The 17,792-nt window shown below is 44.8% G+C and overlaps 1 protein-coding gene across 2 annotated transcripts in view; it reads right to left on the minus strand.

The window, feature by feature from the left end:
- Nucleotides 1-17,792, minus strand: part of plcg1 (phospholipase C, gamma 1) — a 155,875-nt gene that overhangs the window by 8,321 nt on the left and 129,762 nt on the right. For both annotated transcript variants that reach the window (XM_041204279.1, XM_041204280.1), the window contains 4 exons: nucleotides 13,748-13,911; nucleotides 11,344-11,440; nucleotides 8,106-8,330; nucleotides 7,018-7,166 (listed from right to left, as the gene is read on the minus strand). In XM_041204279.1, coding sequence (XP_041060213.1) covers nucleotides 7,018-7,166; nucleotides 8,106-8,330; nucleotides 11,344-11,440; nucleotides 13,748-13,911 — 635 coding nt within the window. The remainder of the gene's footprint in view (nucleotides 1-7,017; nucleotides 7,167-8,105; nucleotides 8,331-11,343; nucleotides 11,441-13,747; nucleotides 13,912-17,792) is intronic.

Below are 17,792 nucleotides of genomic sequence, written 5' to 3' on the forward strand. Positions count from 1 at the left end.
CTCTGTAATCTCCTCCAGCCCAACATTCCAAATTGCACCTTCTGACTGTTCAAGTTTCTAACATTCACATTAACGCAGTTTGATTTCATGAAAAATGAATTATTAAGAAGAAATGACCTGCACACAGTGTAAACTGTTAGGATGGTTATTTCCCTTTCATTCACACGTGGTCACGCCAGCAAAAGTGACAAGAAGTAAAATGAAAACAACCAAAAGCAGAATCTGATGGCCATTTTTCGCTTTTATTAAACCAACAGGGTAAAGTTTGAATTCTTGTTGGCTGCACTTAAACTAAGTAGGGACCTGACAGCCAATCAGCTACTTTAAACCAAAAGCTGTATTATTAAATCTCCTTTTTAACAAATTGAAATAACTTTATATTTACTTCCAAGTGTTCATACGAACATACAAATTAGGAGAAGACCATTCAGCCCCTTGAGCCTGCTTGCCATTCACTAGCATCATGGCTGATCTGATTGTGCCTTCAACTCCACATTCCCACCTATCCCCAAAATCTTTGACTTCTTTGTTGGTCAAGATTTTATCTACCACTGCCTTAAAAATATTCAATGACCCTGCCTCCACTGCTCTCTAGGGAAGAGAGTTCCACAAGCTCGTGACCCGCCGAGTGAAAATATCTCTCTTCATTTCTATCTTAAGTGGGAGACCCTTATTTTATAAACTGTCTCCTCTAGTTCTAGCCTCTCCCACAAGGGGAACATCCTCTCAGCATTAACCCTGTCAAGTCCCCTCAGGATTGCATATGTTTCAATAGGATCACCTCACATTTTTCTAAACTCCATTGCACACAGGCTCAGCCTGTCCAGCCTTCCCTCATAAGATAACGCACCCCATTTCAGGTATCAGTCGAGTGAATCTTCTATGAGCTGCTTCTAATGCATTTATATCCTTTCTTATATAAGACCACCAAAATTATACACAGTTCTCTAGACGTGGTCTCATTAAAGCCTTGCACAACTATAGCCAAACATCCCTACTTTTATATTACAATCACCTTGCAAAAAATTACATTCCATTTGTCTTCCTGATCACTTGCTGTACCTGCATACTAACTTTTTGTAATTCATGTACCAGGGCACCCAGATCCCTCAGTACCTGAGTCCTGCAATCTCTCTCTATTTAAATAATATTCTGCTTATCTATTCTTCTTGCTGAAGTGAACAAGTTCACATTTTCCTAATTTATACTCCATTTGCCAAATTTTTGCCCACTCACTTAACCTATCTATATCCCTTCGAAGGCTACTATGTCCTCTTGATAACTTATCTTCCTTCTTATCTTTGTATCATCAGCAAATTTAGCAACCATACATTCAGTCCCTTCGTCCAAGTCATTGATATAAATTGTAAATAGTTGAGGCCTAGCACTGATTCCTGTGGCACTCCACTCATCACATCTTGGTAATCCGAAAATGACCCATTTACGCCTACTCTTTTCCTGTTAGCTAACCAATACAGTAACTGTGCTAATATGTTACCCTCTATGCCATGAGCTCTTAATTTGTATAGTAACCTTTAATATAGCACTTTGTCAAATGTCTTCTGGAAATCTAAGTACAGCACATCCACACGTTCCCCTTAATCCATGTTGCTTGTTACTTCCTCAAAGAACTCCAATAAACTATTCAAACATGATTTTTCTTTCACAAAACCACGTTGACTTAGCTTGATTGCATTGGGATTTTATAAGTGCCCCACTATAACCTGCTTAATAATAGATTCCAGCATTTTCCCTATGACAGGCATCAAGCTAACTGGCCTGTAGTTTCCTGCTTTCTGTCTCCCTCTTTTCTTGAATAGAGGAGTCACATTCACTATTTTCCAATCCGATGGGACCTTTCCAGAATCTAGGGAATTTTGGAAAACCTATGAATCTGCTATCTCAGCAGCTACTTCTTTTAAGGCCCTAGGATGAAGTCCATCAAGACCTGGGGACTTGTCCACTTTTAGTTCTAGTAATTTTCTCAGTACCCTTTCCTGATGATTGTAATTGTTTTAAGTTCCTCCCTCCCTTTCACCTTTTGATTCACAATTATTTCTGGGATGTCATTTGTATCCTCCACAGTGAAGACAGATGCAAAATATCTGTTCAATTCAACCGCAGTTTCCTTATTTTCCATTATTAATTCCCTAGACTCTCTCTCTAAAGGACCAATAGCCACTTTAGTTATTGTTTTTCCTTTTTAAATACCTTTATTCTCTGTTTTTATATTTCTAGCTAGCTTTCTCTTGGACTCGAATTTCTCCTTCCTTATTAATCATTTAGTCATTCCTTATAAATAGTTGTTTGGTAGTACAGAACTTGAGTGTTGCTGAAAAAAAGAGACTTGTCGAAGCTTTTCACCTTGCACACATCAGGACACCTTGCAAGAATACCAATACAAGGGGAAAACAAGAATTTATACCGTATGTGAAGAGCGCGCTGATTGGTTGGCAAGTGGACTCTGAGGTGTTGCCATGGAGAATGCACCAATTGATTGTGACTGACAGTTAACTGCCAAGCACTGTTTGATACTTAAACCAGGCGGCTTGATCCTGATTGGTCAAGGCATTGCCCTGAGGAATGGCTGTCACTTATTTGGTTTATCTGACAAAGGCATAATATGTGAACACGTTCTGTCTGTCTGCAAAGAACAAGGCCCTGTGTATTAACTGACGTAGCTTCCAGTACACACGAATGTGCCACACAGCAAGCCCGACTGACAATCTTAAATTGGTCATCAGTATAAGTCTTAGCACGCTGAGGATTATTTAGCAAATATTCGTCCAATCGAGAAATCACATCTAATGTTGGACGCTGCGTTTTGAGTTTTGCAAGCATGGGCTGCTTGGGTACAGTCCGTACCTTGCCCATTGCGAACAGCGGCTGGGACATGCTGTTTGATATGATCCACCAGACTCTGGCATGTACGGCCTACATACCTAGCATCACACTGGCACTGAAATTCATATACCACATTACTCATTATTGGCTTGATGGCAGCATCCCTGCTAGTCGTGAATACCACTTGTGTTGCTACTGCATAGTAGCAGTGTGAAACAGCTAGCTTCACCTGTTGCTCAAATTTTGAGGTTCCTTGCCCTTCCAGGGTAATCTGAGGTAGACTGGGCACTTTTAGGGCTAAAAGGGACTGTCTTACGAATTTACATGATATACAGCGTGAAATGGTCTGATCTGGGTAGCCATTATCCCTCAGGATGCCTTTGATGGGTCCTATTTCAACATCAAGCTTGCCCATAAGATCAATCTTACAGCATGTGGAACTGTAAGAATCCCAACGCCTATATTGACCAGTGAAGGTAGGTTTATGGTAGACCCTGGCAGATTTCTCAACTAGTACGTCAAGGAGGGGGAGTTGAATTGCCTGTTCAATTTCAAAGGTGAATTTGAGCGCAGGATAGGGCCCATTAAGACATGTAAGGAAATTATTACATTTAGCTGTGATTTTAAATATAGCAAACATATCATCCACATGTGGAGGTTAGGTATCATTTCATTGAAGACACGTTTCGCATGGAACCCAACAAAGAGCAGGAGCTGGGCCTAGAGGGGATCCCATGGCAACACCATCTATTTGGGCATACATGACGTCATTAAAACTGAACTCAACTGTGCGAGTTGCCGAGTTCATAGGTTGAATAGTGATTCACACGATGGTGGTGGGTCTAGATCGCCAAGATATAGTGCTATGGTGCAAATATCTACGGCTTCCTTAAGTGGAACATTGGTGAACAAGCTAGCAATATCATAGGAACACAGTATTGCTATCAATAAGCAAGTCTTCTATGGTCTTTGCAAATGTGAAGGAATCCTTCACTGTTTATGTGGAGAACTTGCTCAAATCTGGTTGTAACAATTCACCCAACCATTTGGCCAATTCATGTTGAGTAGAGCTGGTCATAGATAGGATAGGGCGTAAAGGGACATCACTTTTGTGCGTCTTGGGCAGCCCATACATATGCAGATATAGTGAGCCATGAGGGCAAACTTTGTCATAAATATGACGCAGCAGCTCATCAGTGTTACACAAGTCCAGCAAGAATTTTTTTTAAGCTTACTTTCGAGCAAGGCTATCCGGTCATGATGAGCAGCAGATCCAACGGATATGAATTTGGACCCATCATTAAGAATGGCATGCATTTTGTTGATATAGTCACGCCTGTTAAGGATGACTCTTCCCGTCCCTTTGTCAGGTTTACGGACACGTATGTCCGAGTTGGTCTTAAGGCCTTGCAGCGCTGTAAGGCATTCATGTTGCATATTGAAATTCAGACAGGTCGTTTGGAATCTCGATCAGCTAGGTGCGCTTGCGAGGATTCAGTGTCTTCAGTGGACGCTGGTTTGTGGGGGGATAGTTGGGAGCAGCGGATTTGAAGTTAGCAAATACCTCTTCCCGTTTGATTTGGGATGAAAATACGCCGAAATTGAAACCATGTGCAAGAACAAACTCCTCGCTTTCTGAGGCTACATGGTCAGAGAGATTTGTAATGTGTTTAGTGGCTTCGTTAATTGTGCTGTCAAACTGCTTCTGCTTAAGTGAGTTTATGGTGTGGATGTGTTTCAAATGGGTACTGTTTATGGTGCAAGTCATCTACTGAAGCAAGATAGCGGCACAAACGGATCAAATCAAAAAATAAAAGAAATTTGCACACCTCAGATCAAGCGCAGTGTGGGCCATGGTGTAAATTAGTAACCCTATTACCAATCTGTTCAATCTCCTCTCGCATAAACTCTTGCTCGATCGTGGGACTGTGTCTCATTTTCACGTTATCGATACGTTTGGAAATGAAAACTGGCACAACCTTTTTTCAGAAAGCGAGGCCTAGATTTTGAGAGACTAATGTTGGCCAGAACACTGGGGATAACTCCCTTGCACTTCTTTTTCTCTTGAGCACAAAATCTAGGCTGACATTCCAGTGTAGCACTGAGGGATTGCAGCACTGTCGGAGGTGTTGCCTCTACTTAGTTTAAAGCCCTCTCCACTGCCCTAGTTATACTATTCACTGCAGAGGAATCAGCAACACACCTCCCTAAGTAGGGATAACTTTGATATGAATGAGACAGAAATCCTAGATGGATTGAAAGGGCTTGGCAAATCCACAGGACTGGATTGTTGCAGAGGGCTCAGAGAGACATCAATATGATAATAACCATATAATCTGTTTCAGGGATTTTGGTTGAGAGATGAATATTTGCCAGGGTACAGGGAACTCTCCAGTTCTTCTTCCAAATAGTGCTGTGGATACTTTTACATCTTGAGAGGGCAGACAGGGCCACGGTTCAACATCCCAAGTGAAAGACAGCACCTCCAACATTGTGGTGCTCCCTCAGTGCTGCACTGAAATATCAGCCTAGGTTTCATACGCAAGAGAACAAAAAAGAGCAGTGAAGTGAAGTTATACCCAGTGTTCTGGCCAACACTAATCTCTCAAAATCTAGGCTGACACTCCAGTGCAGTGCTGAAGGAGTGCTGCATTGTTGGAGGTGCTGTCTTTCAAATGAGGTGTTAAAATGAAAGCCCACTCATGCTGAGATAAGAGATCCTATGACACCACACTGAGAACAGGGGAGGTATCCCTGATGACCTGGTCAACATTTATTCCTCAATCATCAGCACAAGAAAACAGTATCCTTGGCCCAAACATCTTCAGCTGCTTCATCAATGACCTTCCTTCCAGTGGGAATGTTCGCTGATGATTGCACAATGTTCAGCACTATTCGTGATTCCTCAGATACTGAAGCAGTCCATGTCCAAATGCAGCAAGACCCGGACAATATCCAGGCTTGGGCTGACAGGTGGCAAGTGACATTTGTGCCACCCAAGTGCCAGGTAATGACCACCTCCAACAAGAGAGAATCCAACCATTGCCCCTTGATGTTCAATGGCATTACCATCGTTGAATCTCCCACTAACATCATCCTGGGGGTAACCATTGACTAAAAACTGAACTGGACTAGCCATATAAATATTATGGCTGCAAGAGCAGGTCAGAGGCTAGGAATCCTGTGGCAAGTAACTCACCCCCCGGTTCCCTAAAGCCTGTCCACATTCTACAAGGCACAAATGAGGAGTGTGATGGAATACTCTTCACTTGCCTGGATGAGTGCAGCTCCCACAATGCTCAACAAGCTTGACACCATCCAGGGCAAAGCAGCCTTGGTAAGCCATTCACAAGCAATCACTCCCTCCACCACCGACCCACAAAGGTAGCAGTGCGTACCAGCTGTAACATGCACTGAAGGAACTCAACAAGGCTCCTTAGACAGCACCTTCCAAACCCACGGCCACTATCATCTAGAAGGACAAGGGCAGCAGATAAATGGAAACACTACCACCTGGAAGTTCCCCGCCAAGCCACTTGCCATCCTAACTTGGAAATATATCACTGTTCCTTCATTGACAGTGGGCCAAAATCTTGGAACTCCCTCTCTAACAGCACTGTGGGTGTACCTACACCATATGGACTGCAGCGGTTTAAGAAGGCAGCTCACCACCACCTTCTCAGGGGCAATTAGGGATGGGCAATAAATGCTGGCCCAGCCAGTGAAGCCCACGTCGCATGAAGTGAATATAAAAGAAAAACAGGTTATCCCGTCAGTTATGGCATTGCTGATTGTGGGGGCTTGTGTGCAAATTGGTTGCCACGTGTACATTACAACAGTGACTTCAAAAGTACTTAATTGGTTGTCAAATGCTTTGGTACATCCTGAGATGGTAAAAGTCTGGCATAAATGGAAGTAATTCTTTCTCTCCTAAACGTTAGCTACTGTAGACAATAAATGCTAGAGTAGGAGTTCCTTTCTTTTAACATTTTCATTTTGGTGTTTCATGCTATCACTGCCTTCCTGATAATTGCATCACACTCTCCTCTGCACAGAAACACATTTGCAAAACTGGCCTTTAAAATCTGCCCAAGCATCTGAGGAGCTGATTGCACCCACTCTCACGGCTCACGAGCAAGGAAGCAGAATATTGATGTTGACAAGGTAACAGACCTGCAGCTGAATCACGAGTGAGTCCATCGGCCTCACTGAGTGCTTGTCAAAAGGATCGAACTGCTCCTCCCTCATGATGGCTGGCTGTAGGACATATCCACACTTTCCATTCAACATGAACAAGGACTGATTCATTTGCATGGGTTTATCTGGGGGATGGAGATAAAACACAAGGAATAAAAATTAGGGCAAGATGCCAAAGACAGACAGCCAGTTTTATACCCAAATCAGCAGCAACTGGCCAACAGCCCATATCGGATCCAGGTTTGCAACTGATTCTTTTCAGTCCAGTGTAAGACTCGAGTGAAGGATGAGATTCTCCCCCAGTGTTAACACTATGAACTTGAGATCTGCTGAGAAAGATAGAGAAACTGATACAATGCCCACAATCAAAAGCGGCTCCCACCAACAACATCCTGCATGAAACTAATGTGAATCAAATTCAAAAATTAAATTTAGTACTGGAAACGGGATAGAAGATATCGGAGGGTTGATCAGGATCGGTGTACCAAATGGCAGTGGCTCTGGGAGTGGAGTTCCCCTTTAAGTTGTTGACAGCTGTGCAGAATCCATGATGCAAGTTTTCAGACAGGGTTATAGGGCCAATCTTTATGTTCTCTCCCACTAGCCTCTTCACCCTTTCCCCCATGACCCTACCTTGTTCGCTTCTGCATGGTTGTTTGGTTGTGAGATGGGGTTGCCTCAGGTGCGTGTTGCTGTAACACAGAGAGTGTTTGAGGGACTTACTGGCGAAAAGAGGGTCATCTTATCGGGGCAGTGGACAATGATCCCTGAGAGCTGCATGTGCGCACAACTGCACAGCAACCTGGAATCAATCATCCAGGCCACTCCTAAGTTGTTCCCTTTAAGATTCACCTGCATGGTCACCCATTCAAATGCTGTGCACAACAAAAAGAAATTCAGAGGAGACATTGGTAGGGAACGAGATACTGAGAAGAATGTGTGTGGGGGAGTGGCGGGGCGGGGGGGGGCAGGTGTTGTGCAGTAGTATAATAATGAGTAGCATATAATTAGTAGTATAATAATATTTTCTATAAAAGTAGAATAAAGGATAGAGTAACAGGTACCTGGGGTCTGGAAGTTCAATGCCACCAACTGGCTGCCACAAATCCACATGGGCAGGGGGTCATAGTTGGATGAGTCAAGGCGCTGGCCTTTGGGGTAGATGCGACTTAGCTGCAGACGGTTGTACTGCAGGAATTTCTTCCCCTTGACTCTGTTCACGTATTTCTCTGCCTTGGTTTCTGGAAACGATGACATGTCTCTGTAGCAGGCCCGATCACTCCCAATCTCTGCATCGCAAAGAGACAAGGGGAAAGCCTTAATATTTTGTGCACACATTCACCATTTTACCTGCACCATTTACTCACTCATTGCACTTAGGGAGAGGGGCAGTCACTCCCATTTTTCAGAATCCGTGCACATCCGTCCATTTATCGCTGTCCAAATGCTTTGGGGCGGGAAGGTTGTATGATGCTGGCAAATGGTGCTGACCGGTCCGTGTTGACTATGTGACCAATGCCACACGGTTAGCATGGACTGACAACCTCTGGAGAAACAATTCTGGGAAAACGCACAGGCTGCTCTTTAGCCCAAGGCCTGGATGCACTCTGCTCATTCTCCTAGCTTGTAGGTGCCATGGCCAGTTCCAGACTCCCAGTGCCGCTACAGTGTGATTCACGTTCCAACACTAGTTGTAGCTCTGTAACGGCTACAGGGGTCCAATTTTTTTTTTCTATACTCTCTGGCCCCTCAGAGATTTACCATTCCATTTAGGCAGCTTTACTGTCTCACACTCAAAAACTAAACTGCTACGCTGATCCCCGTTAGACTGACACTTTTGGTCAAACTGGGAGATCTGTCAGATCATAAACCAAAAAAAAATATTGACAGATGTTTTCAAAATCTTGCCAGTTGAATGCAAACAAGCCTTCCTGTTGTCACAGTTTCTGCTGATACTTTCCTGTCAACTTTAATCATTGTAAATTGCTGTGTCGATGCCTTCCATTCAATTTCCCTATGCTAACAGTCACAATGTAGTTCTAGACTATGGCCACTAGATGGTTCTGTGAGCAATGTTACTTTGTTACAACGTTACCTCCATTCTTCATCATTTTACAATAAAAACTTCTATTCAGCATGTGGTCCCGGGCAGTAATTGCTATTGTTAGGATAGTGTGGGTCAGATCACCATCAAACACAAGTCAGTTTTTAGTTAATGACCACATTCTGGCTAGAGGCTTCAGGGGACATGGTAAAGGTTTTACCAGACAGCAAACAAGAGCAGGAACCCCATTTTGGTTTCTTTCTCACTAGTCTGGGACACTTAAGCTAACAGTGAATAGGACAGCTATGGCCAAGGATGTAATCCAGGAACATCCTGATGTGTGTGGCCCTGTTAACACACTGAGCAACAATCGAATACAGGGTAGATATTTTTTATTGCAAAGTTTTAATGACTAAGAACGGTTTGGTCATATTACCCAGACCAGAAATGTTTGTGGTCAAGAAATTCTTACAATGAACAGACTAATCCAAAATAGCACAAATTCCAGTAATTCTGTTCACCCTTGGCCACTCAGTATGTCCCGATTTTAAAGTAAAGTGATTCACTTCCTTCAATCTATGTCAACATGAAGAGCAGTCCACCAGCTCTCCTCTCCCACTCTGCTCACTCACAAAACAAGGTCTCATGTCTGGACACCAATTTGCTTGGCCATGAAAGGAGGGACTCATCCAATGGGAAAGGGGAAACTATAAAATATTTTTAAAAATTCATTCACGGGATGTGGGCTTCGCTGACTAGGCCAGCATTTATTGTCCATCCCTAGTTGCCCTTGAGAAGGTGATGGTGAGTGACCTTCTTGAACCGCTGCAGTCCATGTGGTGTAGGTACACCCACAGTGTTGTTAGGGAGGGAGTTCCAGGATTTTGACCCAGCGATAGTGAAAGAACGGCGATATATTTCCAAGTCAGGATGGTGAGTGGCTTGGAGGGAAACTTCCAGGTGGTGGTGTTCCCATCCACCTGCTGCTCTTGTCCTTCTAGATGGTAGTGGTCATGGGTTTGGAAGGTGCTGTTGAAGGAGCCCAGGTGAATTCCTGCAGTGCATCTTGTAGATGGTACACACTGCTGCTACTGTGCGTCAGTGGTGGAGGGAGTAAATGTTTGTGGATGCGGTGACAATCAAGTGGGGCTGCTTTGTCCTGGATGGTGTCAAGCTTCTTGAATTGTGGGAGCTGCACTCATCCAGGCAAGTGGGGAGCATTCCATCACATTCCTGACTTGTGCCTTGTAGATGGTGGACAGACTTTGAGGAGTCAGGAGGTGAGTTATTCGTCACATGATTCCTAGCCTCTGACCTGCTCTTGTGGCCACAGTATTTATATGGCTGGTCCAGTTCAGTTTCTGGGGGCGATAGTTGGATCCTCTCTTGTTGGAGATGGTCATTGCCTGACACTTGTGTAGAGTGAATGATATCTGCCACTTGTCAGCCCAAGCCTGGATATTGTCCAGGTCGTGCTGCATTTGGACGTGGACTGCTTCAGAATCTGAGGAGTTGCGAATGGTGCTGAATGTTGTGCAATCATCAGCGAACATCCCCACTTCTGACCTTATGATGGAAGGAAGGTCATTGATGAAGCAGCTGCAGACGGTTGACCCTGAGGAACTCTTGCTCTGATGTCCTGGAGCTGAGTTTTGCTAGGGCTCCTTGATGCCACACTCGGTCAAATGCGGCCTTGATGTTAAGGGCAGTCACTCTCACCTCACTTCAGGAGTTCAGCTCTTTTGTCTATGTTTGAACCAAGGCTGTAGTGAGGTCAGGAGCTGACTGGCCCTGGCAGAGCCCAAACTGGGTGCCAATGAGCAGATTATTGCCAAGCAAGTGCTGTTAGACAGCACTGTTGATGATCCCTTCCATTAATTTACTGAAGATCGAGTTTAGACTGAAGGGGCGGTAATTGGCCGGGTTGGATTTGTCCTGCTTTTTGTGTACAGGACATTTTTGGGCAATGTTCCACATAGCCGGTTGTAGCTGTACTGGAACAGCTTGGCTAGGGGCACAGCAAGTACTGGAGCATAAGTCTTCAGTACTATTGCCGAAATATTGTCAGGGCCTGCAGCCTTTGCAGTATCCAGTGCTTACAGCTGTTTCTTGATATCACGTGGAGTGAATCGAATTGGCTGAAGACTGGCATCTGTGATGCTGGGACCTCCGGAGGAGGTTGTCAGGATTGGCAAGATTTTAACTGGGGATGCCAATCAACTGTCCCAGTAACCTACAGCTTTTCTTAAATCACTTACTTTCTTCATCAAAGGGGACAGGTCTGCAGTACACAACCAGGTCAGAGAGTTCCAGAGCAATCTTCTTTCTACGCTCCATCATCTTCCCTTCTTCTTTCTAAGGAATGATCAAACCACAAGTGAATAGCTTTCAAATAACATTTCCTAACACATTTATTCAATACTCTGATTAGTCATGACCTCATTAAATGGAGGGGACTCGGGAAGGGGGGTTTATTTATTAATCTTTTTCTTCAATTTATTTGCACCTCCAAAAGACTTTTGAATTCTTGCTGGGGTACAGTTTCTGTGACACCTGTTCTTGCTGGGGTACAGTTTCCGTGACACCTGTTCTTGCTGGGGTGCAGTTTCTGTGACACCTGTTCTTGCTGGGGTACAGTTTCCGTGACACCTGTTCTTGCTGGGGTACAGTTTCCATGACACCTGTTCTTGCTGGGATACAGTTTCCGTGACACCTGTTCTTGCTGGGATACAGTTTCTGTGACACCTGTTCTTGCTGGGGTGCAGTTTCTGTGACACCTGTTCTTGCTGGGGTACAGTTTCTGTGACACCTGTTCTTGCTGGGGTACAGTTTCCGTGACACCTGTTCTTGCTGGGGTACAGTTTCTGTGACACCTGTTCTCGCTGGGGTACAGTTTCCGTGACACCTGTTCTTGCTGGGGTACAGTTTCCATGACACCTGTTCTTGCTGGGGTACAGTTTCTGTTCTTGCTGGGGTACAGCTTCCGTGACACCTGTTCTTGCTGGGGTACAGTTTCCGTGACACCTGTTCTTGCTGGGGTACAGTTTCCGTGACACCTGTTCTTGCTGGGGTACAGTTTCTGTGACACCTGTTCTTGCTGGGGTACAGTTTCCATGACACCTGTTCTTGCTGGGGTACAGTTTCTGTGACACCTGTTCTCGCTGGGGTACAGTTTCCGTGACACCTGTTCTTGCTGGGGTACAGTTTCTGTGACACCTGTTCTTGCTGGGGTACAGTTTCCGTGACACCTGTTCTTGCTGGGGTGCAGTTTCCGTGACACCTGTTCTTGCTGGGGTACAGTTTCTGTGACACCTGTTCTTGCTGGGGTACAGTTTCTGTGACACCTGTTCTTGTCGCGTTCAGTTTCTATGACACCTGTTCTCGCTGGGGTATAGTTTCTGTGAAACCTGTTCTTCATAGGCTATAGTGTCTGTAATACCTGTTCTTGCTGGGGTACAGTTTCTATGACACCTGTTCTTGTTGGGCTATAGTTTTAGTACACCTGTTCATGCTTGGTTAGTTTCTGTGACAACTGTTCTTGCTGGGCTATAGTTTCTGTAGTCCCTGTTCTTGCTAGGGTATCGTTTCTGTGACACCTGTTCTTGCTGGGGTACAGTTTCTATGACACCTGTTCTTGCTGGGGTTCAGTTTATGTGACACTTGTTCTAGCTGGGGTACAGTTTCAGTACACCTGTTCCTGCTTGGCTAGTTTCTGTGACAACTGTTCTTGCTGGGCTATAGTTTCTGTGACACATGTTCTTGCTGGGGTAGTTTCTGTGACACTTATTCTTGCTGGAGTACAGTTTCAGTATACCTGTTCTTGCTGGGGTACAGTTTCTGTAGTACCTGTTCTCGCTGGGGTACAGTTTTGGGGCTGCCTGTTGATAGAATACAGGAATATCTATCCTTATTGGGGCAAGTAGCAGGGTGAGTTGTTGCAGCTTTTTTTTTGCATAATTTGCATTGGAAGAGGCAGAGAAAGTAGAGCATAAATTATTTGACCTGGACAGATGTTGCGGCATCTCCCTTAGCAGCAGCCAGAATGCAACAGAAAACATGAATCCCAGTGCCTTTACATCCACCGCAACTTAGAAGGGGAAAAACTACACCTGAACGTGAAGTCTCAGTTCTCAAATGCAAGGCTTTTCAAAAAAAAGATAGAAGTTCCATAACGAGTCTCTAATGTAAGGCAAGAGGAACCAAAAGATAGGCTAAAAGCAAAATACTGCGGGTGCTGGAAATCTGAAACAAAAACAGAAAACGCTGGAAAAACGCAGCAGGTCTGACAGCATCTGTGGAGAGAAAGACAGAGCCAACATTTCGAGTCCATATGACTCTTCTTCAGAGCTAAAGATGTGATGAAATTGATACTGTTTAAGAGGGGTGGAGCAGGTGAAGCTGGAAAGAAGGCCAGCGATAGGTGGGGGGGGACAGAGGAGATATTGACAAAGATGTCACGAACCACAGGATAAAGGGGGTGTTAATGGTAGTGGTGACGGCTAAAGGAGGTGCTGCTGATAGTGGCATTAAGGTAAGAAAACACAATGTGATAACAGCAGGACAAGTGGTAAGCACCCTGAAAAGAACAACATGAACGAGGAACAACAGAAGTAGTAAAAAGTACTAAAAGGCAGGCTGTTTACTTTAAGCAAATGAATTTACCCTGGCATCTGCAGTCTGTGCTGCTTCGCGGATCTTGGTCACCCAATCATTCAGATCTTCCAGTGTTTCGGCCGCCAGGTCCATTGTCTCACCCGAGCGATTGAACGAGCCTACATTTATTTTAAACACATACGGACGACTGCCTTTCCCTTCTGGATGAACGGCTGCAACAAGATAAAAGGAGTGAACAAAGAGTTGGAGCTGCTCATCTAATGGAGTGGCGATGCTCCAAAATAAAATAGGCCAAAGGGAATCAACCACAGGAACAAACCCTCCGCCCGACAGCAATTTGTCAATGAAAGAAAACTACCGTACATGTCAGCGTAGATGTCGACCTTTGAAACCTTGTAAAATCCTTCCAAAAACCAGGGTCGGCTTATACCCAACTTTAAGTGTGGATGTGGGAGGTCGCCATCTTTGTCATTCGCCAGGCGGGGTCTGCTGTATGTGGGCGTGTTCTTAAATTCCCACGCACCTTCGCAACACCACCTGTATCGCCTGCTTAATCCCTTACGCCCAGCTATAAGATGCTGGTAAGTAGAACAGCCATTTGTGAGGTGGAAATTGGGGGGCTGACTCCTAATGTGAATATTGCATGTCATAGCTGAAAAAGGGGAGGGGGTTTGGTGGACTTTGGCGCTGGGTATATGCAAAAGCATAACTTTTGGCAAGATGACTAAAATGAGATTGTTTTAAATGCCGAGTCCATTTATACGCCATAATTTAAGGCATCCAGTTTCCATTGGCACAGGAGTTTGTATTGACGTTCAGAACAATGGGCTTGTGGAAAAATCAACAACAACAGCAACAATAACTTGGATTTACTTAGAACCTTTAATGTAATAAAACATAAGAACATAACAAATAGGAGCAGGAACAGACAATATGGTCCCTCAATCTTGCTTTGCCATTCAATGCAATCATAGCTAACCTTCTGCCTCAACACCATTTTCCCACCTACTCCCCATATCCATTGATTCCCTGAGACACCAAAAATCTGTCAATGCCAGCCTTAAATATACTAAATGATGCAGCATCCACTGTTTAACAGTATGTTAATCGTGAAGAGCTTTGTTTCATCAAGTACTTTGGGCGCAAATAAATAGGGGACAGCTGGGACACTGGGCGTGTGAGAGGAGAGCTAACAGGCTGAACAAAGTCAATAAACTCTCTCAGTGACTTGGTTGTGATTTCACGAACCGAGGTGGGTCCCGTAAACATCCACAAGCCTTGGGGCAGTGAAGTCCAAAAATTCACAAGCTTTTCAGTTAAGAAACTTGTCCTCATCTCAGTCCTAAATGATCAACTCCTTGGCATTTCTCCTAGAGCTGTCCACCTGTAAACACTACATCAGTAGTTTCTTGACCCTTTCTGAAACCGCATTGACTCTCTGTCAACTGATCCTGGCCGGGATGTTGAATTAAGTGGTTCAGCCTGGAAGTAACAAAGGCATTGGTGATGGTTTCAGCAGCGGGTCAGCTGAGACGGGGTGAAGTCGGGCAACATCGCAAAGATGGAAATAGGCGGTCTTAGAGATGACATGCAGTTGTGGTTGAAAGCTCATCACAGGATCAAATATGACACCCAGGTTGCAAGCAGTTAGTTCATCCTCAGACAGTTGCCAGGGATGGAGTTGGTGGCTAGGGAATGGAGTTTGTGGCGGAGACAGTGACATCAATGATCCCAATACTTAATTGGAGGAAATTTCTACACATTCACTACTGGATATTGGATAAGCAATCTAATAATTTAGAGACAGTGAAGGTGCTGAGATCCAGCTGGATGTCATCAGCATGTGATGTGTTTTTGGATGATATCGCTAAGGGGCAGCATGTCGATGGGAAATAGGTATGAGAGGTGGTGCAGGATAGTTCCTTTTGGGACTATCTTGGGACTTAAAAGGGTGGTAAAAGAAGTAGTATAAAAGGGGGGTAAAAGGAGAAATAGGGCTGATTAGGGGCCTAAAAGGGAATTTACACATGGACGAAGGGGTCATGGCTGAGGTATTAAATAAATACTTTGTATCCGTCTTTACCAAGGAGGTAGATGCTTTCCAGGCCATGGTGACGGATGAGGAAACTCTGTCATGAGAAGGATTCAAAACTGATAAGGAGGAATAGACTATTGGTACTTAAATAAGAGATAAAAACAAAAAAACTGCAGATGCTGGAAATCCAAAACAAAAACAGAATTACCTGGAAAAACTCAGCAGGTCTGGCAGCATCGGCGGAGAAGAAAAGAGTTGACGTTTCGAGTCCTCATGACCCTTCGACAGAACTTGAGTTCGAGTCCAAGAAAGAGTTGAAATATAAGCTGGTTTAAGGTGTGTGTGTGTGTGTGTGTGTGTGTGTGTGTGTGGGGGGGGGGGGGAGACTCTCTCTCCGCCGCCACCCCCCCACCCCCCCCACCCCCCCCTCCACACACACCTTAAACCAGCTTATATTTCAACTCTTTCTTGGACTCGACCTCAAGTTCTGTCGAACGGTCATGAGGACTCGAAACGTCAACTCTTTTCTTCTCCGCCGATGCTGCCAGACCTGCTGAGTTTTTCCAGGTAATTCTGTTTTTGTATTGGTACTTAAAGTTGACAAGGTACCAGGACCAGTTGAGATGCATCCAAGGATATTGAAGGAAGTGAGAGTAGAAGTTGCAAGGGCACTGGCCATAATCTTTTAGTTTTCCCTAGACTCAGGGGAGATGCCAGAGGACTGGAGACTTGCAAACATTACACCCTTGTTCAAATAAGGATAAGCCCAGCAATTACAGACCAGTCAGTTTAACTGGGCAGGATTCTGGAAACAATTATTCAGGATAGAATTCGTCATCACTTGGAAAAATATGGGTTGATAAGGAAGGGCCAGCATTGATTTCTAAAGGGGAAATTGTGTTTAATGAACTTGCTGGAGTTTTTTGAAGAGGTAACAGAAAAGATCAATGAGGGTGATGTTGTTGATGTAGTGTACATGGACTTTGAAAAGGCATTTGATACAGTGCCACACAACGAGCTTGTGAGAAAAGTTATTGCTCATGGAATAAAAGGGGCAGTAGCAACATGGAAACAAAATTGGCTGAAAAATGGGAAGCAGAGAGTAATGGTCAATGGATATTTTTCAGGCTGGAGGAAGGTTTGTAGCGGAGTTCCCCAGGGGTCAGTATTGGGACCCTTGTTCTTCCTGATATATATTAATGGTCTAGACCTTAGCATGCAGGGCACAATTTCAAAGGACAGGGTTTTCCATTCGGCGAGCGGGGGGGGGGGGGGGGCGCAGGACCCACTCATCAACGTGTAAAATGATGCGCGGTGGTGTTGGGTGGAACTCGCCATGTCACTGTGCCCCATTTGCATTTTCAGGTAGGTGGGGGCTCAGCAAAGTCAGCTGTGCGCCTGCTGACCTGTCAATGGCCAACTGAGGCCATTGACAGAGTCAATTAAGTAATTAATGGACCTGCCCGCCCAACCTTAAGGTTGGCAGACAGGCCGGGAGACCTGGCAGGCATTAGAAAAAGCATGAAACCTCATCCATGGGCGGGATGAGGTTTCATGTAGGTTTTAAGAAATTTAATTAAAGTGTTTTTAAAGGTTATGGACATGTCCCAACTCATGAGAGTGTCACATGAAGAGACATGTCGGGGAAATTTTTTTTCTATTTTTAATATTTTTTTATTGTAGAGCTGAACTCCCTGAGGTGGCACTTAGCCTCAGGGAGGTGAGTGCGCTCTTTCGTGCGCAAGTGTGAAAGAGTGCACTCTCTGTTGAGGGATTCCCTCCCACCCACACAAGGAGCGCATAGCGCTTCTGTGCAGACGTCACCTATTAAGGCCGCCCACGTAAAATGGCGGCATGCCCCCCAATCGGCGGCGCCGATCGGAGGCGCGCCTCTGCACGCCCACTCATAAACAATCCCCCGGATGGGGGGAAAGTTCTGCCCAAAGTTTGCGGATGATACAAAGCTTGGGAGTGTTGTAAACTGTGAGGACGACAGTGTAGAAATTCAAAGGGACATAGACAAGTTGGTGGAGTGGGCAGATAGATGGCAGATGAAGT

This window comes from Carcharodon carcharias, chromosome 14 (assembly GCF_017639515.1).
Source record: "Carcharodon carcharias isolate sCarCar2 chromosome 14, sCarCar2.pri, whole genome shotgun sequence".
Taxonomy (NCBI): Eukaryota; Metazoa; Chordata; class Chondrichthyes; order Lamniformes; family Lamnidae; genus Carcharodon; species Carcharodon carcharias.